Below are 21832 nucleotides of genomic sequence, written 5' to 3'. Positions count from 1 at the left end.
CCTGCCACGTTCACCCCTGAGGAAGGCAGAGCTCCACTGTTATCTGCTGAGTGCAAGGCTGCGCCGTCTCCAGCACAGCCCCAGTGGCGAGGCAGCCATGGAAACTGGACCTTTTCCACCCCAAATTCTTTCCTTGTTGGAAAGGAGTTTACCAATAAAAGGCACTTCACTGCAGGATCGCAGGCCAGAGCCCGGCCACTTGAAAAAGAGCTAATTTCCTCCCTAGTTAAGCAAAAAAGCTGAGAACACATTCATCCCAGATGCTCCCTCCCTCCTGCACATAATGCAGGGGAGAAAAGCTCATTCAGGAGCTTCGCCACCTCCCCGGTCCACGCAGCCTGTCCCCACCGGGACAGCAGCCTCAACTGAGGCACTATGGGCTCACTCATCCCAGGGCTGGTGACCCCCAACAGCTCCTGGAGCCCCTTAGGGGACACAGGGGAGTAAAGAGCAGCACAGCCCCGGCAGCCAACACTGTGCAAGAACAAATGAGGCTAAAGGGGTGCAGCTCACCCGCTGCTCCAGGACACAGCGGGGTCCCCAGCACCACGGCCACAGCCAGAAGGTGTCTCCCAATGGGAAGCAGAGGGATGCGCCCCCAGGGTGCCTGCACCCAGTCCCCATCTCACCCTCACCTTCCTGCTGCCGTGCGAGGAGAAGCTGTGCGAGTGGCGCTGGAGGCTGTCCCCGCTCAGCTCCAGCTGCGGCTTCCACACCTCCCCGTTGTCGCTGCCCGCTGACTTGGCCGGAGACACGGCGGAGTTGAGCAGGATCCCGCTGTGCACCATGTCCTCCGTGCACGTCAGGCGCAGGCTGCACAGGTACTCGTCCGTCTCCTTGTCCACCACCAGCAAGCGCGTCTCCGTCTCCACGGCCTTGATGCGCTGCACAACCTGGAGAGGAGGGGGACAACTGAGCCGAAAGGCAGGGACCCGCTGGGGCAGCAAGAGCCGGACCCAAGGACCATCGACTGCCCCACACTCCCCTGCAGCTCCATCTCGCTGCAGGGCTCACCTTCATCACCATCACTTCCAGCCACTGGTGATGGGGGAGACCCCAAGCATTAGGGAACCCCCAGGATGGAGGAGGTGTTGCCTGCACACCTGGGTGATGGAGATGGCTCTTTCCACCCCATGCTTGCAAACACAGGGCAGCTCTGCCCACGCCAACTGCACACACCACCCAGCATCAGCGGCTTCCACAGGGGCTGCTTCATCGCCTTTGAGCATCAGAAACCTTGCTGCCTGCTTTTGTCCCTTAGGGGGACAACACAGCCTGTCCCAACAAGCAAACCACCTTGCACACCCTCATTGCCTTCATCTGGCGTGTCTTTCTTTGCCCAATACCCAGGGCAGGGCAGAGCTAAGATGCACAGGGAGGCACCAAGCACCAACGCATGCATTTGGTGGCTGGATGCAACTCGCCACGCTGGTGTATTGGCTAAAACCCATCTGTAGATTTATGAAAGAAAGCACCTGATCTACCCATTCATCCTCGCTCTGTGCTGGGGGCCAGCACAGATAACAGAAGCCGGTGCCGGGCGCAGGAGCTGGGCCCATCCCTGCTGGGGTCCAGCTCCACACAGCACTGAATGGGGACCATTGTCCTGCTGCTGCCCGGCTCCGGGAGGGATGGGTGACTGGCGGAGGCTCTGAAAGGAGCTCACGGTGTCGGCGCGGTGGGAAGAGCCGGGAGGAGGCGATCCCGGCCAGACAAGGGAGGAAATCAGAGCAGGGTGGGATGTGATGGGAGCAGGGCACATCCAGGGCATCACAGGAGCAGGGTAAAGGGAATCCCCCTCCAGCCTCCCTGCACAGGCCTTCACCGCGAGGAGGAAGGGGAGAGGGACCACTGGCAATGCTGCCCCACAGCCATCCCCAGCCATGGCGTGGCCCTGAAGACCACAGAGCCATGACCCCCCCCAGGAGTGCTGGGAACCCCCAGAGCAGCACTGGTCTCCCTCCCAGGGCTCCTGCTCTGATCTAGGTCACACTGGGCAGACAACGCCAAGGTTAGAAGTGACAAATGAGCCTAATGAGCAATTAGCCAGCATTTATTTACTCCCTGCGAGCTCCATTCAAGGTCAGCAGAGCCGGTGTCTGCGAGGGAGGCACAAACACACACAGCCAACACGAAACGCATGCACTGCAGACAAGGCTGCTTGTCCCAGACCAGGCGATCCGCTGCAGGCTGCAGCCTGCCTCCCTGCGCCGCGGCAGCGTGCCCAGGGCTCCCATCCGTAACCAGCCTGAAGGGTGCTATTCCAGCAAGCCCCAGAAAACCCATCTGCTCCCTTTCAGATCTATTTACATGAGACATCAGACGGGGCTGCTGATACCAGCAAGGCAGCGCCTGTGCGAGGGCACATGTGCCAGAAGGGATCCAGGAGCAGGCAGCCAGCGCGCAGCGGTGGCAAGAGATGCAGATGGGCAATGCCAATGGGGTAGGTATAGGAGGGAGATGCCGAGTCCCACACCCAGATCCTGCAGTTTGGGTGCTCCAGGCATTAGGGCTGCAGGCAACTGGTGAGAAGCAGAGTCCTGCAGAGCACAAGGAAATGCAGAGGGACCACAGAAGATCCCGACCTGCCGTGGTGCAGTGCCAAGGATCAGCGCGCTGCCGAGGTCCCCAGCAGCCACAGCGAGAACAGCCACGGAGCAAGCACCCCCCAGCCCCAAGAGTGGGTGAGCAGAAAGGGCTTTTGGTGACAAGCTCCCCAAGCAAGTCACTCTGGGGGCACAGCAGAGAGGTGAAAGGCAAAGCAGCAGCAGGACCCTACCCGCTTCCGAGCCATGGTCACAGAGCCTTGAGTCCGCAGCTCCTCTGAGGACAGCGCAGCCTCCCCTGCGCATCCGGCACCTCGGGACCTTCGCAGCCCCGGTCCAGCCGCATGATTTCCGCAGCTCCACCCAGGCTTTCACCCTGGAGACACCAACACCAGCCTGGCCAAGCCGTCCCAGGTCCTTCCACCCTCATCAGACAAGGGCTGCCCAGGAAGGAGGCTCATGGTGCCACAGGGAGCAGCTCCGTTCATCCCTTCTGCTCCAAAGGAGATGCCTCTGCCCATGCACTGCAATGGGGATCCGGAGGTTATCCTCGCTCTGGGCACAGCCTGCTGCTCTGCCCACCCGGACAAGGAACCAAGGAGCCAGGATGCAGCTCTGCATCCAAGACGTGAAACGCCCTGAGGACACGTTCTGCCTTTGCTCCTTGGGTAAGGCCAGGAAAACACAGAGAACAAAGACACAAATGCTGCCAGCTTCAGCTCGAAACACAGCTACACCCAAACAGCGGGGCCTTGTTTGCAGCGGGCTCTGTCCCATCGCAGCTTCAGAGGCACACGGACAGGCTTAGTTACTCATTCAAGGTTGGGGACCTCAGGAGAGGCCACAGCAAACTGGCTGCTCTATCCCATTGACAGGAGCCAGCATGAGACCTGCCATGGCATCGCCCTTCCCACAGTCCATCAGTGCTGGGTATCTATTTTAAGGGCCGATGTTCTTGCTGTATCGATGCAGCAGGAAGAGGGATCCCAGAGTGGGCTGCTCCCACTTGCACACTCACACCTACTGATGCCATCACAGCAGTGAGATCCACAGCACCCCGGATGGAGCGGGCACACTCCATCCCATTCACTGCTCTGTGACTGCCAGGGCTCCATCCTGCCTCCACCAGCAGAAAACGGAAGGCAGGAGAATTTCTCCCATTTCTCTTGCCTATGGAAGAGCCCTGCACGTTTCAAAGGCTCAGCTGGCTGCCTCCGCTCCGCTATCGCCCATCCCAGCATCCCAGCTTCAGCAGGGAGTTCTGATGGCTTCCAGTACGACGCAGCGCCTCGCAGGAACACACAGCCCTCCTTTCTGCCCAGCTGGATCAAAGACGGGAATCCTCCTTCAAGGGGTTTGAAATCACATTCAAGACAAACATTAACTACGCACAGCTGGCTCAGATCAGCCAGCCAGGCTCAATCAGCCACAGAACACACCAAGCCTGTGGAGAGGCCTTTACTGAAGCCACCTGGAAGGCTTTGCCTCACCTCCAGCACAGCCACATCTACGGCTGGGACCCTACAACCCCCCAAAACCCTGCCAGGTCCACAAGCTCCATGAGGCCCATCCCTGCTCTGCCCTGATAAAGCGCTGGCAGCGGGGCTGGATGTGTGTTTTAGGTTACTAAAGCATCAAACCTCCCAGAGCCCCACAGGCCAACCAGCACACTGGGGCTGTGCCCCAGAGCTCTGTGTCCCCAGAGCAGCTTGAATCTCATTGCTTGTGTTTTCGGCCTAAACTAGGTAATAAACGCAAGTTTCGGTTTACAAGCAGAAAATGACAGAGCCTGAAGCATGCAGCTTCTGCTACAGAACTGAGAAATGGCTCAGCTCCCCCCAGTCACAGCCGTGGTCTAACACCAACCATTCTCTCCCCGCAAGCCCCATCTCAGCAAAGCCAAACGGCTGAGCATCTGCAGAGCTTGGTGGGTAGATTTTCAGGCACCTTTCTACGCTCTGGGCTGCGTAAGCAGGAGCAGCTCACCCAAAGGGGCCAAGAGCTGGAAATAAAGCCCAAGTCTCCCCATTCCTTTCCACCAGAGATTGCATAACACAGCAGTGCCCTGCCCATACCGAAACACCTTCGGCTTTCCCACCTTCACACAGCAGCAGCGAGTCAGACACCACCGCGCAGCCATTCTCCTGGGAACCCGGTGTCCCAGGCACACAAAAGCCCCTCCACCTTTGCAGCCCAGGCCTCGAATCTGGGGGGCACCCACCCCGCTCCACCAGCATCATCCCCCTGAGGATGCTCCAACACAGCTGTTTTGGGTGCAAACCACCCCTCTGTGAGCACCCGGTGGTGGCTGGAGCAGGGCAGAGCCAAGCCGGGGATGCAGGTCCATAGCCGGGGCTCTCACCCCGGGGGTACCGCGGTCTCTTGCCCGTACCTGGTGGTGCGTCTCCTGCTCCACGTTGAGCCCGTTCACCTCGACGACGCGGTCCCCGGCGCGCAGCCCCGCCGCCTCGGCGGGCGAACCGGGCTCCACTTTGCGGATGAACTGCCCGCTCTTGCCCTTCTCGCCGTGCAGGTGGAAGCCGTAACCGCTCTCTCCCTTCAGCATGCGGCACAGCCGCGGCTTCAGCTGGTCCTTGGCCATGGCCCGGTGGCGGCGGCGGCGGCAGCGGGAGGGCGGGCACGGGCGGGCGGCAGCGGGGCCGCTTTTATGCGCGGCCCGGGGCGGGCGCGGAGGGGCGGGACGGGGCCGGAGCCGGGGCCGGGGCTGCGGCCGGAGCCGGGGCTGGGGCCGGAGCCGGGGCCGGAGCTGGGGCGCTGCGCACCGCGGCCATGCTGCGCGCTGCCCCGCGGCGCCGGGAGCGCGGCGGGCGGGGACGGGCAGGGGCCGGGGCCGGGGCCGGGGCGGGCGGAGCAGGGGCGGAGCCGCTGCGAGGAACGGGGACGGCGACGGGCGGGGGACGGGCACGGGCGGAGTCGAGACCGGGATCGGCACCGACACCAGAACACCGGGATCGGGACTGGGACTGGGACTGACACCGGGGCCGGCACCGGGAAGACGGAGCCGATGCAGCCCCGGTGCCGCCGGTGCCCCCGGGGCTGATCGAGGCCTCCCGCACTCACGGATCGGAGCCACCTGGGCTCCGCGGGCTCCGCTCCGGCTTTGGTTCCCGTTCCCCCGCTCCCGGTGCAGCGCAGAGCCCCCAGGCGGTGGCGGCCCAGCGGGCACCGGCTGGAGCCCATCACCCCCAGGCCAGCCCCGGGCCTGCTGCCGGGCACGGAGCCGCTGAGCTGGGACCCCCGGAATGTGCATCCTCGGGGTACCGGGGCCGGGGATCATCATCCCCGGCTCAGCGCAGCCGCCCCCCGCCACGGGGCCATGGAGGGGAAGCTGTGGGGAGCAGGGCCTGCAGCAGAAGCTGTGAATGCATCCAGAGGTCATCCTGAGCTGATGGGATGCACTGGGATCCCCTGGTCCAGAGCAGGGAGGATGGAGCCCAGCAGCTCCTCTGCCCCAGCCCCAGCCTGTGACTACAGTGGGATGCAGAGGTCCTGGTGGGATGTCTCCACTGAGCTGGCCAGACTGGCACCCACTGCAGCTCATGGGCTGATGCACTCCATAGGTTGACATGAATGAGCTCCAAAATGTTCTGTGTCCTGCCAAGCCCCGGACTGGGGATGGTGCTCATCAATGGGCAGCTCTGCTGGCCCAATACCAGACTTTCCTGGCAGGGAAAGGCTCCTGTTCCATCCAGGTGCCCCTGGGAGAGGTTGTCCAGGTTTCACCTCGAATGGGCTTGTTTGGGTGAAACCATCTTCACCCTTCTTCATTCCTCATCTTCATTTCCTTGAAATCTTTTACAAGGAGGAAATGACCTGGATCAGTTCTCACACTGCTGGGCACCGCGTTCCTGTGTCACAGGTTCCTCACCCTCCTCTGGTATTTCTCCTTCCTCAACTGCTTTCGTACCTGGTCTTTGCAGAGCTGAAGCAACCACAGCTTGAGGTGGCAAAGAAAAGACTCCAGAAGTGAATATTGATTCACTTAATTTGTTGTCTGCTGAATAAAAAGACTTCAGTGCAGTTAGATGTAAAATCAGTCTTCAAAGGAATGATGCTTGAAACTAAAAGATGCTTGGTGGTGTGTCTTAGAGGAAAAGAATGGCATTATTCCCCTCCAGCAACCCTGCCCACCCTCATTCCCATAGGAAATGTGCTGTTTGGGTGTTGCATCCCAGGAGAGAAGGACAACACCGGCTGCCTTTGTGCCGAGGCCCCTTTGCCACAGAAGCTCTGATCCCGGCACAAGATCCTGGGTGACACCGGAGGAAGCCGGAGAGATGGGAAGCTCGGGGCCTGTTTTATTGCTGTAGAACACAAGTGCTCCCTTGAGGCTCTTTGTGGAGTCCCGGAGCCTTTTATCGCGCTGGAGGAGTGCGAGTAATTGATTTTTCCACTCAATGACCAGAGCAAAGCCCAGGCGGGGGGGAGGAGGAGGGGTTGTGTCAAGTTGGTTTCAACAAAAAACCCCTTTTCTCTTTATTCAATGCAATAAAAACAATGGGGGAGAAAATCTTTTGGGTGGTCGGAATATTTTAACCCTTTGGAATGTCTTTTGAAACGGCAAAATGAGAAAAGGGAGAAAAGCGCGTTTCAAAAAGGTGAAAATGGGCTGGGTTTCATTGGAGCACAGGCATTTTCTCAAGTGTGGCCGGGATTTATGCATTTTTTCCAACTTCAGTGTCCCTAAAAGGCATTTTTCCCCCAGAAAACATCTATTCCTCCTAGAGGAATACAGGAGGGCCAGACACCAAGTGTTACGTGCCCGGCAAGACGACATAACCCGGCGGAAATGCCCAAGCATCCCTGTCTACATCCAAGGGCATCCCAGCCTTCACTCCCAAGGGCATCAGGACCCTAGTCTCAGCCACCGTCAGGTCCCCTCCTACAAGGACATGTATGGGACTTGGTAGAGCCCAACTCAGAGCAGGAATTCTGCCTTCCTGCTGCTGGTCTCACACTCTGGGAGCCTAAACTGGAGCATTTATTACCTGAACCCACTATTTTGGGAGCTGTGCTGTGCCCTCAGCTTGGGCACAGGGACCCAGGTCTTCCTCCACCCCAAGGCAGAAGGTGGCCGAGGTCTCCTGTGATGTGAAGCCTGGCTGTGACCAGTTCAGTGATCCCCAGCTCCGTGGTGGAAAGCCGGGTATGGAGCAGGGAGTGGATAAACAGCAGCCAAACGCGCTGCTGGGGAGGAGGAGGCTGAGCGGGAGGAAGAGCATCTCCCAGGGCTGAGGTGGAAACGGTGTCTCATGAAAGCCGAAGGGAGGAGTGTCCGGCAGCGCCTTTTCCTTGCCCTCCCTTTGGCGGAGCTCCTACCCCAAGCAGGATAAGCCCAAGGCAGCGGCCTGCATCCCGGGAAGGGAGAAAGGGAGCAGCCACCAGGTCTGCCCTTGAGAACATATTGCAAACATGTCTCCTCTTTGGCAGATGATGGCCCAAAGGCAAAAGCTCTCCTTTCTTTGGTACCTTCATCACTGGGGGTGTCTGATGGTCCCCACAGGAAGCTGCTGCTACTGCAGCAATTAGCTCTGACCACTAATAATGAAGTCTTGGGCTTTCCACCCGCATGGATGTGGCTGAGCTCATTCCTCCCTCATTTCACCATCGCCCAGCATGGGGCTGCCGGGTGCTGTGAGCAGCGGCTCACATGGAGCAGGGAAAGGCCGATGACTTATCTGTGCTGCCAGAGGAACAGGGAATGAGAGGAGAGCTCATAAAAAGCAGCATCTCATTTTCTCAGAGCCTCTGTGTGTGGCACTATTGAGCTGTAAACGGTTTCCAGGTTAGATTTCTGGGGGTGGAAGGGGAACCGATCATTAGGGGGATTAATTGTACGCTTCGTGGCTTGTGACAGTCCAGAAAGTTCAGTTCCGCTGCTGAGAGCTGGCACATCCCTCTTGCACAACCTGCCAGGTCCCTTCTTGTTTGCAAGCAGATGCAGTGCTATAGGTACAGAGCTGGAGGGGACCTGAGCTCTCCCACATCCATGGATACGTGTGGAAGCAATGATGTTGCTCCCACATCCCGGTGCTGTGCAAACCACCCTGCTCTGCACCCACCATGTCCCCACAGCACGGGCACCCCACACTGACCTCCATTCTCCCCTGGAAGAGCTGAAATGGCTCTGGCAGCTATAGGAAAACCACATGGATACGGGACTGCAGAGGGATTTGCTGCTGGAGAGGCTGGTGCTGGCACAGCCCATTTCCTGAGCCGGATGCCAGCCGGTGCCAGTGCCACTGTGCCTGCCACAGCAAGGACACGGATGTAAGAGAAGCACGGAGCCCTCTGGCTGGCTCTGGGGTGCCCTGTCCCCGGGAGCACCCATCCTCCAAGCACCCCTTCCCAGCAGCACCCATCCCCGGGCGAGGCTGGTGGCGGAGCATGTCTGCGGAAGTGCCATCGTGGCAGAAGGGACCTCCCCAGGCAGGAATGCACCCTTGAGGTCCCTGCCAGCACCCAGCCTGCCACGCTGCACCACAGCCACCTCCTGCCCTGCCAGAAGAACAGCAGGGCGATGCCACCAGACAGGGGAGCTGGACCTGAGCCCCAAGGTGGTGGTGGCCTGAGTGAGGAGCAGGAGAAGCAGATCAGGAGGGGTTTGCAGGGCTGGAGGTGGATGGAGATGAGAAACCTCCTCTTCCAGCCCAGTCACAGCAGCACAAGGGGCTCATGGGTGGGAGCGTGGGACCCACGAAGGGTCCCAACCCAGTGTTTCCCCCCAGGCACCCCAGGAACAGCCCGGGGCTGTGCAGCCAGGAGATCTGTGTCTGTGTCTCTAAGTCACTGTCACCTTATCAGCACCCTGGACATCTTGGAAGCAGGCAGCGCAGCTGGCACAGAGATACCATTATCTCCTGTTCTCTGCAGCTCCTGCCCCTTATCACCAGCCTTCCTCAATTCCCCTGGGTGGTGTCAGTGTGAAGCTGTGGACAGTTCAGTGGGACAGGATGAGACCCTCAGCAGTGGGTCCTGCAGCCTGGGGTTCTGCACCAGGACTATCCAGCTCTGCCCAACAGTTCTCCATTCCCAGCCGCTCAAACTATCCCAGCTCAGCCCCAGCATCCTGCATCCCAGCGGGGCGAGGAACAGCTCCTGGGCAGAGCCGACAGAGGAGGAAATTCCTTGGGGAGTTTTCTTCCTCCGGGTACACGCAGGGGCCCTGCAGTCATTGTGTGTGTTCATGGGCCAGCCCCTCTGTGAGCTCACCCCACCTCCCCCGGGGCTGCCGGTTCCTGCCCTCCCCAAAGCCCCCTGTCCTGGTGTGCCCGGTGGATGCTGCTGCTCCCTTGGGAGAGGCTGGGGAGCTGGGAAGGAAAGGGAGCTGACCTGGGCTTGGGCCGGGTTGGGGTGGGACGTCTTCCTGCCGATGCAGCCCCTGGGATTCCTCTTGCACTAGAACAAACTGCATCTCCTGGCATGGCAGGCTGGGTGATGGCACACTCCATCCAGGAAAGCCAGGAAAGCTTCCCTGTGCCAGCCAGCCCCGGCTCCAGAGAGTGGAGCTGGGTCCACAGAGATTTCAGGGGGCACCTCAGGGATGGACCTGGACCAGCAGCTGGATCCAGGTCCAAACCCCACGTATGCTGTGCTAGGACCAAGAGCCCAGGAGCAGCCCCATTCCTGGGCTGCCCTAATCCTGAGATGGAGCAGCAGGACGGGCTTTAGCACAGAGCTTCCATCCCCTTCCGCTTCCATCCCCTCCCAGGCCTGTGGCCTTGGCTGGTTCTGTGAAGACAAAGGGAGCATGTTCCCTGCTCTGCAAGGGCACAGGGACGGGGGCATGGTGGCCGGGCTCATCCTCCCCTCTGCTGCAGCTCCCCAGCCCTCTGCATCCCCTGCCATCAGTGTGGCCACAGGATGGAACGGAAAAGTCACCCACTCCTGGCACTCCCTGCAGCCTGCCCACCACTCTACAGCCTCAGGGACCTGGTGGGACGTGACAGGAGGGAATGGGTGATGTGTCCCCCCATCATCTGGTGGTTCCTGAGCCCTGCCATGTCTCCCAAACCCAAAGAGGTGCTGGGAATCAACCTCCTTGGCTGCAGTTACCCCCCACAAAGCTGCTTCATGGGGATCAGGGGGCACCAGGGCCAGGATCCTAACATGGTGCTGTGGTTCTCGGCCTGTCCATGCTCCCCTGAAAGCTTTTGTCCCCCCTCTTTACTCCTCGCTGCAAATGCAGCCTATGGTGGGCAGAGACCAGCATCCTCCCCGAGAACCCCTGAGGTTGCTTTTTATCTTGGAGCATCCATGGGGTCCCCATGGTCCAAGTTGTGGGTCTGGGCATGGAGCTCCAGAGTGAGAGGGGCAGGAGGCAGACTGTGGGAAAGTCAGCATGTCCCCCAGGAGCTCTCTTTTAGAAGGGATGAGATGAACATCCATCAGGGATTGTTGGGTCCTGCCCAAGGCAGGAGGGATAATTAAACACCACCCTAAGCTTTCCTCCTTATGGGGCTTGTTGATCCCCAGGGAAAGCCCAGACCTCTCTGGAGAGCTGGGAGCACAGAGGAAATCATCTTACAACCCACTGGGGAGTCAGCTCATGCTCCTCAACAGAAAACATTATTTTACAAGGTGAGAAGTGAAGGGTTTGTGGTTAACTGAGTGTCTGGCTGCCTTGCCCCAGTAATTGCACATAGAAGCATCTCTTTCGAACAGATGAGGGTGAAAGTGCACACTTGAGCCTCATCTCTCATCACATCACCCTTCATCCCCCTCTCTGTGCATCCCACTTTACCTTTTCTACCTCATTTATCACTTACTTCCATCAAGAAGGGCACTTTGCCTCAGTGGCCGCTCCACAGGCTCATTGGCACTGGGACAGGTACAGCCCTGCTCAAGTGCAGCTGCCTAATGGGTTACTGGCAATCGCGGCTCATTTGACCCATCCAGGCACTGCACTGATGAAGAGCAGAAGTAAGAAAACCATGGAGGGGGGAAGGAGAGAGGCCATGGAGTAAAAAACAGTTGGGAATGAGCTGGGAGAGAATGATTTTTCATGTGTTATAGCACCTGAAATACAGCCTGAGACCTGGGGAGGGGGGTGATGCAGCCCCTCAAGGGGCAGCAGCAGGCAGGGCTCAGTGTGCACCACACTTCCTAATGAGCACCATGAGGAGCTTTCCTTTCAGATCCAAACCAAAGGCAGCACAAACCCCGCTGTCCCAGCTCCATGGTCAGCCACAGGGGCTTGGCAGGAGCAGGCAGCTCATACAAGAAGGGTGGAAACGTCTCTTTTTGCCAGATTTCCTGCAAACTCTGCCAGCGCCGGCGGGTGAGAGCTCAGCAATTCACAGGAGCCGGGCTCAGCCCCTCCAAACCTCAGTTTTCCTTTGGGCTCCTGCCTGGCCCTGATGCTTCTCCCTACTTTAATGGGGAATAACATTTATTTTTCATCAGTGGAGACGTTAAATTCTAAGCAGGCAAATAAAGAACTGGAGCAGCAAGAACTCACAGAGCTGTTGTGCAGCCCAGTCCGGGAAAGATTCTAACTCTGTCATCGTAATTGACACTTGGCCTGGCAGGAACTCCCATACAGGCAGTAAAAGGGATTTACTGTAAAGCTGCAGAAGAAACTGTGTCAAGGAGTTAAATCATGTCAGAAAAATCTGGGAGTGACCCGTCTGCTGAAGTGTCTGAACCAGGTTTTGCTTTGAGAAACCCCACAACACAAGAGCACAAGGAAGGCAAAGTTTCCTTTGATCGATTCTCATTTAATGAGGGCAGGTTCCTAGGAAGCAAAGGGACATGGTTGTGTCAGACTGCAAACCAGCTAGGCCAGACAGCTAAAAAAAATCAACAAAAATAAACTCTGTTCCCTGTTTATTTCTCCCCAAGTTCAGAGCATGGGTTGACCTGAAAACAACATGAATTTACCACTGCGTCTGGGCAGCAGCCATGAAAAACCAGGGTTGGTTTGGAATGCAATTGTCTATATGGTGTCAGAGAGGTCAGAGTACCAGGACATCCACCGGTGAGACTCTTCTTCACCAGGCAGGGTGAGCAGTTTCCACCTCAGGCAGTTGATGCTCCTCTGGTGCTTGCAGCATCTCTGCCAAGCCCCTTCGGCGGATCAGAGCCATGTCTTCAAGGGGGAGAAGCTGGAAGAGAAGAGGGGATGGGTTATTTTGGAGCCTCACCTGAGCATCCAACTGTGCACCATTGTCCTCCCAAAGCGGGACCACAATTCTGCTCTGTACAGTGCTTAAACCAGTGCTGCATCCATGATATTCATCCAGTATTCTCTTCCATGGGCTCAGATCCAACCTGTGGTGACTGCGACCACTCAGATGAAACCCATGCAGACACCTAAACACAAGGCTTGGAGGATTCCATGGGAAATATGCTGCGAAATCAAGGGATGTACGCATGGATGCAGGTCTGGAGCCTCAGAGTGGTACCTGGGATGTTCTGCCGGCACACAGCCAGGCAATGGAACGGGTGCAGACGTAACACAGGGCTGAGCTTCCCTGTATGGGCTGTCCCAGAGAGATCCTAATCCCAGATTTCCTCCAGAAAATGAAGGAATGAGGAATACAGCTACATGCTTCAGGGGCTGATCCAACGGCTAAAAGCCTCAGTGGATTTCAGCTGGATGTTGGCTCCAGCTTTACGTAAAAGGCAAGAAAGTGACTGTCCGGAGCCAGGCGCAAGCAGCCCCTCGGAGCTCAGCTGAGCCCCGCAGGGAGCGGGGTGCTGGCGGGGTCACACTGGGAGCACCTCACATCGGGGCAGCCCAGCTCCATGCTTGGAGCACCCTGAAACCCCACTGCCTGCAGGATGGGAGACTGCAGCAAGGCTCCCTGAACCCCCAGTTACCTGCTGAACACCCTCAAAGGTTCTGTGCACGCCCAGTTACCTGCTGAACCCCTCTATAGCTCCATGCACCCCCAGTTACTTGTGAACCCCCTCTATAGCTCTGTGCAACCCCAGATAACTGGTGACATCCCTCCAAGGCTCCGAGCACCCCCATTTACCTGCTGAACCCCCTCCAAGGCTCCGCGCACCCCCATTTACTTGATGACCCCCACCAGGGCTTCATGCACACCCAGATACCTGCTGAACCCCTTCCAAGGCTCCCTGCACCCCAGATACCTGGTGAACCCCCTCCATGGCTCTGTGCACCCCCAGTTACCTGTTAACCCCTCTCCGAGGCTCCATGCACCCAATTACTCCCTCTAAGGTTCTGTGCTCCCCCCGTCAGCTGGTGACCCCCCTCCAAGGCTCCATGCACATCCATTTACTTTCAGTGAACCCTCTCCAAGCCTCTGTGCACCCCAACTTATGTGTTGAACCCCCTCCAAGGCTCCGTGCACCCCAATTACCCCCTCAAAGGCTCCATGCACCCCCACTTAGCTGGTGAAGCCCCTCCAAGGCTCCGTGCACCCCTGTTACCTGGTGAGCCGCCCGCAGCACCCCGGGGTGCCGCAGCCACACCGCCCCACGAAGCCCGCAGTCCGGGCAGTGGCTGCCCTCAAAAGCAACCTTCGGTGCCCGACCCCGCCGCCCCCCGCCCGCCCGTCGGGACCGGGGTTACCTGAGCCTGGCGGGGCCCGGGCGGGGGCCGGGCGGGGGCCGCCCCAGCTCCATCCCCGCCGGAGCAGGCGCTGCAGGAGGCGGCCGGGGCCGGGGCCGAGCGGCGGCGGGGCGGGCGGTGCGCTCTCCCCGTCGGGGCGGCCCGGGGGCAGCTGCGGGGCAGCGGCCGGTCCCGGGGGGCGTCGCGGGAGCTCGGCCGGCAGCTCCCGGCGCCAGAGGTACGGGGAGCGGCGGACGCCCATGAGCAGCCCCGAGGCGCGTCCCACCGTGTGGTACCGGGGGCTGGCGACGTGCTTGTACCAGGCGCCCGCCGGCGCCGCCGGGAGCATCAGCCCCAGCAGCACCAGGGCCCCCCAGGCACCCCCCGAGAGCTGCCCCCTCGCCATCCCGCCGGGCAGGGCGCACCCCGGCCCCGGGCGCCCCAGCGATCGCTGCCCCGCGCCCGCTCCCCGCCGATTTATAACGGCCGTCGGGAGGGGCCCCCGCGGCTCCGCCCCGGCAGCCCCCGGCCCCCCGCACCTCCTACCTGCCGCCTCCTGCGGGCCCCCGCCTTCCCCTTGCAACCCTCCAGCATCCTCTCTACGGCCCCAAGCATCCCTCCCGTCCCTAAGCATCCCCCTCCCCGCAGCCCCGAGCATCCCCCCCCGCAGCCCCGAGCATCCCCCCTGCATTCCTGAGCATCCCCCGGGAGCCCCGAGCATCCCCCCTGCATTCCTGAGCATCCCCCCCACAACCCCGAGCATCCCCCCGCATCCCTGAGCATACACCCTGTAGCCCTGAGCATCCCCACTCTGTTCCTGAGCAGTCTTCCTGTGTCCCTGAGCATCCCCCCTGCAGCCCTGAGCATCCCCATTCTGTCCCTGAGCATCCCCCCTGCAGCCCTGAGCATTCTCCCTGTACCCCTGAGCATTCTTGCTGTATCCCTGAGCATCCCCCCGCAGCCCCTCGCATCCACCCTGCAGCCCTGAGCATCTCCCCTGCATCCTTGAGCAGCCCCCCCGCAGCACCGAGCATCCCCCTGCAGCCCTGAACATCTCAGGCATCCTTGAGCATCCTCCTCACTGCCCAAGCAACCTCCCTGTGGTCCCCTTTGCAGCCCTGAGCATGCTTCCCATGACCCTCAACATCCCCCTGCAGCACTGAGTATCCCCCTGCACTTCACAGACCTCTCCACAGCCCAGCACCCGCCCCAGCCCCTCAGGACCTGCTCAAAAGCAGCAGGATTTACTGCTGGAGGAAGAGATGTTGTAAACTGACTGCAAGTGAGGACCTTCAGAGGGTCCTGGATCCCTCCTTTAGGTAAAGCTTGCTGCCTAGAGAGGGACTGACTGACTGCAAGGCACAGGAATTGTAAGTAAGAACAAATTGCAGTGATTTTCAGCAAAATTCATCCCAAGTGGGGTCCCAGAGGGAGGTGGGTGGTGGAGACTGAAGCCCTGCCTTGGTTACTTGCCGTGGTGAAGAGATGATGCTGGTGCTGGGGGGCAGAGGGCCCAGGAAGCATTGTGTCCCATGGCTCCTCTCCATCTTCCTGCCTCCCATCTCACTCAGCTCTAACATCCCACCCGTGCTTCAGGTGCCCATGAACTTGCCTCAGTGCAGGGCAAAGTCACAAGTGTTTTGGAGGTGTAAAGTGATGGGAAGAGACAAGACACAGAGTCCGTGGGGAGGCTCAGACTGCAGCTGTGCTCGTGCACAGTTCAGACCCTCCCTGGTCACTTCTCCATCGCAGTTTGAAGTGGCCACTGCCTGACTTCCACCTGAACAGCTACTTCAGTGAGTTGCTCCTGCTCTTCCAGGTCTTCTTTAGGAACAAAAGATTACCAGAGATGAATCCCTGATTCCCACGAGACATCAGCCAATCTGTCTTCCTTTCACTGAAGCCTTCAATATCCAGAGGAATTTCAGGACCTGGTATTCCCAGCCACTTCTGTGCCCATTTCTCCCTGTTGGTGTTATTTTAACCTGCTTCCAAGCAACCTGGAAGCCGGCTTTCCCACCATCAGGCTCCCAGTTCTTTCCAGCATCCAGCCAGCCCCCATCTTCTCCACGCAGCAATGCTTTCTCCACCAGCTCAGCTACCACAGGTTGGTGCTTTGTGACCCTCTGCTGAGGTCTGGGACGTGTTCGGGTATTCAAGCAGCAGACAGACCCATGCTGGGAACCCCTTGGTGTGCAAGAGCAGGTTCTGCCCATCTTGGCCAAGCAACAATCTCCTCCAACAGGAACCAGCCCCTTGCCCAGGCACGGGCAGGGAGAGCAGGGCTAGGGGCTGTGGGGAGGAGGAGGAGGAAAAGGGAAGTGCAAAGAAGCAGTAAGACATGGGGAGGTGTAAGATGGTCAGTGCAGAGCCTCACAGTTTTCCTCTTCTAGGAAGGCCAGGAGCAAGTGAAATTCCCAGTTGGCATGGAGGGGTTCCCAGCTTTTTCCCAAGTGGAGTACTGGAAATTACGTGCAGAGTATGGCTCATTTCTATTAATGAACCAGACCGACAGAATCCAACTCACCTATGGCCCAACTTCTTGGAAGCATCCAGGCTTACAGTAAGGATGAAGCCAGGTTCCCATCTCCCATCGAGCATATCATTGATGGGTGGCCTATTCATGTCACCCTTTGAGTGCTCTGGACATGCCAACAGCCTCACCACTCTCCTGTTCGATAGAGCCATTAATGAATGGCTTCAGTACAGAACACTGACAGCATCACATCCCTCCCTGGCCACCCAACCCTGATCACAATGGGACACATGCTGCCAGGTTTGGTTCACTCAATAAAAACCATTATAATTCCTTCTCCTCCCAAGAGATGGATCAATTCTGAACGACCTGACTCTCAGTGTGCACAAGGCAGAGGCTCCTTCCTGCCTCGGCCCCATCCCTGAGCAAACAGCAGATTTAGGAGCTGACGTTTCACTGCACCAATGTGGGCTCAACCTTCCCACCCGGGAGTGGAAGATTTGCTCATTCCTAGAGATCTGCCTGAAGTGTCTTTTACGTGTATTTTTGGCATAAGTTGAATAACTTGTCATGCTGATAAAGTCTCCGGGAACTGAACTGAACTCTTTCCACCCAGTGAATGATTCCTGCCTACAGCCTGTTGTGTCTGCAAGGCTCTGGGAGATCCTTCAGGGTGATAGAGCAAAGCTCCGGATCTGTAGCAGGGAGCACGTTTCCTCTCCCAAGTACTTTTAAATATCTCCCAAATGAAGCAGCTGACAAGCAATTTGTCTTCTATTTATATTCTAAGGAACTAAAATATGATTTTAGGATTCCTATTCCCCTCACAGGAGCTGATGCTCCTACAAACATCACAGCACATCAGCAGACACATAGCACTGTGCTGCTCTGAGGTGGTCTCTGTGCCAGGATCTCCCCCAGAGGAGAAAAATCCTGGCTCTTCTTAGTAGATAAAAAGGTTTCGAACAGATCCTGGCTCCCATGGAAGTCTTCTACAGACTCCCATGGGATAGAGATTTCAGCCTTTTGTATCACTTCTATAAGCTGCAGGTGCTTGTGGTCACCCAAGAAGGGCCCAGCTGATCTCAAGCCCTTTTGAAAGCCCCACTTTTACATTTTCACTTTAATAAACACAACCATTAGCTCCAGCATCACATTTACCAACTACATGGACACTGAGCTGAGACTTTGCTCAGCTGCCCCAGTGCTTGGATGAATCCTTAATGATGTTATTCTATATATGTCAAAGTGAAGGGGAGTGGGATGTAACCATAGGGCTGAAAGGAGTTAAGGTTTTCTTTTATTCTGGAACAAAACCGATCTTTTTGTAAGAGGCAGAATCTGCTGCTTGGGCTCTCTGAGAGGAACGTCCCTTTTCCTCACCACAGCTCTAAGCAGAGATATCAGAGCATGAACCAGGCTTTCAGCCTGAAAAACTGCCAGAGACCCCATGGCTGGGGGTGAGAAGGACAAGCTGGAGGCATCACGTCTTAAATCCCTGCACTAATCCCAGCCCCGCTCTCTTAGAGCCCTCTCACCCGATTTAATGCCTGAAGTGCTCTTGCCTCCCACCACACACATTACTGCACCCATTCAGGATTTGTGGCTTTTGAGAATGATCTAAATGAATTTGATGTCCCAGAAAGAGGCACTTGAAAACTAAAGCGGGCTGGTTTAATGACAGCATTTCCCACATTTTGATGATAATGACTCTGGTGTTTATTGGAAGGTCTGAGACTCAGCCCAGCATGAAAACAAAGCAATTGCAGGGGCCAGCCCTGTGCTGGGGGCTCTGCAGGCCTGGGCACTAACACTCCTGCTCTACATGACACTTCTGGGTCATTTGGGCTCTACTGCATCTCCCTGTGGGAGTATGATGAGAGGATGGACACAACATCATTTTGAGTGAGGAGCCTCCTGCACTCTGGCACAGAGCCTGCCCTCTGCAAAGTCACACATGTCTAGTAATTGGGATCATCCTGTTTTTCAGGTTGGGAAATGGAGGCTTAGAGTGTTCAAGCGAGGTGGCAAAGACCACACAAGGGAACGGCAGGGCTGGCAAATAACAGAGCTCGGGTACCAAGGTTCTTTGCCTAGGGACTCCGTCTGGCTTTGCCTCCCCATGAAAGATGCAGGTTTGTCCCAGAGAGACAGGGACAAACCAGCCAAAAGAGGCTTCACCTCCATGAAATCAGCTGGAGGCACAAAACCGGCCAAGGAGCTGAAGTTAGGGGTTGCAGCAGGGATGAGTTTTGCTGCTCATCCCCTGCCAGGCAATGCCACACTCATAGAATCCCAGACTGGTTTGGGTTGGAAGGGACCTTGAAGCTCATCCAGCTCCAACCCCCGCCACGGGCAGGGACCCCTTCCACTGAAGCAGCTTGCTCCAAGCCCGTGTCCCACCTGGCCTTGAGCACTGCCAGGGATGGGGCAGCCACAGCTTCTCTGGGCACCCTGTGCCAGCGCCTCAGCACCCTCACAGGGAACAGCTTCTGCCTAAAAGCTCATCTCAACCATCCTGAGCCAGAGCAAAGCCTAATGCTGCTGCAGGCAGTTGTTTCAGATAAGGTGCAAAGCTCAGCCTCTGCACAACTTGGAACTGCAGATCTGATCTGAAGGGGTGGATGTGATAAATACCCATCCAGCTGCAGAGGAGGTCAGTTGTTTGCATCCTTGCATGCCGAGTTTCTGCTGTTCACCCTTCACCGACTTTCCCAGACTCACATCCCAGCCTCCTGCATTACTCTGACAGGAGTGAGTGAAGTCTTAATGGCAAGAAGAAACCCCTATTCCCACAGATGTGGCTGAGCAAAGCCTGACTCTTCCCAGCACCCAGTACACCCCTGAGCTTGCTGGTGAATCAGAGTGAGCGTGCTTTGCCATGGAGTGGGGATGAGCCACTCCAGGAGCGGGATCCAACTAGTCTCAGTCCCTTGGGGACCACAGTGACAGCACCCCAGGCACATCGTCCCAGGAATAACAGCCTTTGCCATTTTCTAGCAACTAGAGTGTGTCCTCATGTAATAAATTGAGATTACGGAGTGATTCCTTTCACCAGTGATTCAGAACATGCTGATTAAATGCTGTTTCTTTGTTCCTTTGAAATAAGGGAACTGATACAAACAAATTACGATTTCCAACTGGGAGGAAAGACACACCTTGACTTCTTGAGAAAGCTGCTGCATACTTTGGTGGCTCTGAAGAGCAAGAGGAAACAAGAAGTGGTGTTTCCTAATGCTGCAGATCTTATTAAAGTGCACTAAATTAATTCTTCTATTCCTAAGAAATGAACAATTCCTCACTATTTTTAGACTCTTGTACTATTTTAAGAGATTTCTTTCCAGGGTCCAGTCACATGGAAGTTAAACAGCACGCAGAGAAGTCTCCAAAGGATAATAAACTATCTCAAATTACTCTGCTAATGGAACAAAGAGCACTGTAAATGTCACACATGATATAACAAGAGCAGTAGAAACCTTTACTTGAAACAATGGATCCATTAGCGCTAAGTTAAAAACCCACCCCAGACTTAGGATACTTTTGCACAGTTTCATGCAGCCAAAGGAACTTGTTTGTTCACTCAGATCCTGAGATCCCAACATGCATCCGGGTTACTAATCACACACACTCTCAAGACATCGATCATTTAGGATCTCAAAGCCCTTTACAGCCCATAATTAAAGCCCACTGCACTCAGCTGAGTCAGTGGAATTATTTCTGCTTAAAACCAGAGTACAGAGAGGGAATAACTGAATCATTGACTAGAGTCCAAAACTGACCCAAGGTACCAGCCCAGGTTTTCTGCCCTGCCCACCACACTCCACACATGGGTCCTCACCTACCCAAGCTTAATGAAGCTATCCATCATCTCAGGAGCTACAGGCACAATCCTTCACTTCTTACATGACTCATCAAGTTGACAACCTGACTCTGATGGGGTTACTTGGGAGAAAGGATGAACTGTCAGGAACCATTGCATCGCCCATCCATCCAGGCCTGTGCTCTGCCTATTCTGCCTCCAACAGGTTGGCAGAGTACTGAGAGTCTCTAAATACCTCAAAAGCTGAAGCAATGTCATCACAGAGTGATTTGGACATGACATAACTCCACCAAAGACTCATGATGAAAAAATCCTGATGATGTGGCGTGACAGCGTTGCCTTAGAAAAGCAAAGAGGAGAATGTGGAATGCAGGTGAAGCAGCGGGGAGAGAAGATGCCATCAGATGTGTCTCCAGTGCAAGCAGATGTCTCAGCCCCCTCCCAGCCCATGATTCAGTCTTTCTCCTAGAAGTAATTTACAATAGAAAGCGAGCTAATCCCCAGCTGTATGAAGTGCAGGGTATATTTGGCTCCCATCTGAAGCGTGTTTACTGTATGGAGGAAGAGTTGTGAGATGCATCTTGTCTTTGACAGCTCTGAGATCTCTTATCCCAATCTCACATAGCCCCCAAGTGCTTTTCTATTTTCTTGAGATGTAATTAGGTGAGGGTATATAGTACACACAATTATACATGTGTAAGGTAATTGGGGTAGAGGGCTCTAAGGCATGGAGATGAGAACAAAATCTGTCTTCAAGCAAAGATGCACAGGTGGAGTATGTTTTGCTTGGCATGAACACTTTGCCAGATTAAGAGCTATATTTGTAAACCCCTTGGAGATACCAAAAGGGAGGCGTGTTAGCAGTCTTATTCCTGGACCAGCTTTACAACTAGATTTAAATATGCTACAAATGTGTTGCAAGAAGCCGAAATCTACAAGAAGCCGAAGTCCTACATGTAGTTCTCACTGTTCATGGTGTCCCTGTAGGTGTGAGATTGCTAAAACCTTGCTAAAAACCAGCAGTAGACAAAAAGCATCCAATTACTCAGAGCAGAGTGGCTGGGCAGGAGCTCCGAGCTCACTCCCAAAGTTACCATCTCACCTCTCCAGCTTCCAAAACTTTAGCAATGCTGAAATGGGGATGAAAATGTATCTTGTCACTTGAAAAGTGCGCCTGGGGCAGGAGCAGGGAGGGAGCTGGAGCTGTTTGGCTGCTGCCCACTGACGTTGGCTCATTGAGCTCTCCTGAGGTCCTCATCCATGTGGTTCTGGAAATTTACACACTTGTTTCACCCTTAAAGCCTAATGCTGTTCCTTTCCCATGTTGTTGCTCTGAATTCCCATCTAGGTACTACACTTTCTGTTAGATGCACTTTGCTCTCATCCTTCAAACAAGCCGTTGCTAAAGAAAACTCTATCTCTAGGCTAATGTTTATGAATGCCTTAAA

At 56.4% G+C, this 21832-nt stretch overlaps 2 protein-coding genes across 5 annotated transcripts in view; both read right to left on the bottom strand.

Moving 5' to 3' along the window:
• Nucleotides 1–5295, bottom strand: part of NHERF2 (NHERF family PDZ scaffold protein 2) — a 32335-nt gene extending 27040 nt beyond the window's left edge. The window contains exons 1-2 of one of the 2 annotated variants that reach the window (XM_065684878.1): nt 4939–5295; nt 636–893 (exon numbers count right to left, since the gene is read on the bottom strand). In XM_065684878.1, the coding sequence (XP_065540950.1) occupies nt 636–893; nt 4939–5148 (468 nt within the window). In that variant the 5' untranslated portion in view covers nt 5149–5295. Of the gene's footprint in view, nt 1–635; nt 894–2779; nt 2857–4938 lie in introns of those variants that run through there. The other variant, XM_065684879.1, reaches the window with a different exon arrangement.
• A 6970-nt stretch (nt 5296–12265) lies between these two features.
• Nucleotides 12266–21832, bottom strand: part of NPW (neuropeptide W) — a 14605-nt gene continuing 5038 nt past the window's right edge. For 2 of the 3 annotated variants that reach the window (XR_010613804.1, XR_010613803.1), the window contains exon 3: nt 12379–12673. Coding sequence is in view for 1 of the 3 variants with exons in the window: in XM_065684884.1 (XP_065540956.1) it covers nt 12660–12673; nt 14110–14494 (399 nt within the window). In the remaining 2 variants the exon portion in view is untranslated. Of the gene's footprint in view, nt 12674–14109; nt 14552–21832 lie in introns of those variants that run through there. The other variant, XM_065684884.1, reaches the window with a different exon arrangement.

The sequence above is a fragment of the Lathamus discolor genome, chromosome 6 (assembly GCF_037157495.1).
Source record: "Lathamus discolor isolate bLatDis1 chromosome 6, bLatDis1.hap1, whole genome shotgun sequence".
NCBI classification, from domain to species: Eukaryota; Metazoa; Chordata; class Aves; order Psittaciformes; family Psittacidae; genus Lathamus; species Lathamus discolor.
The sequence above is the reverse complement of the archived record's forward strand: the minus strand, read 5'-3'. Positions and strand labels throughout refer to the sequence as shown.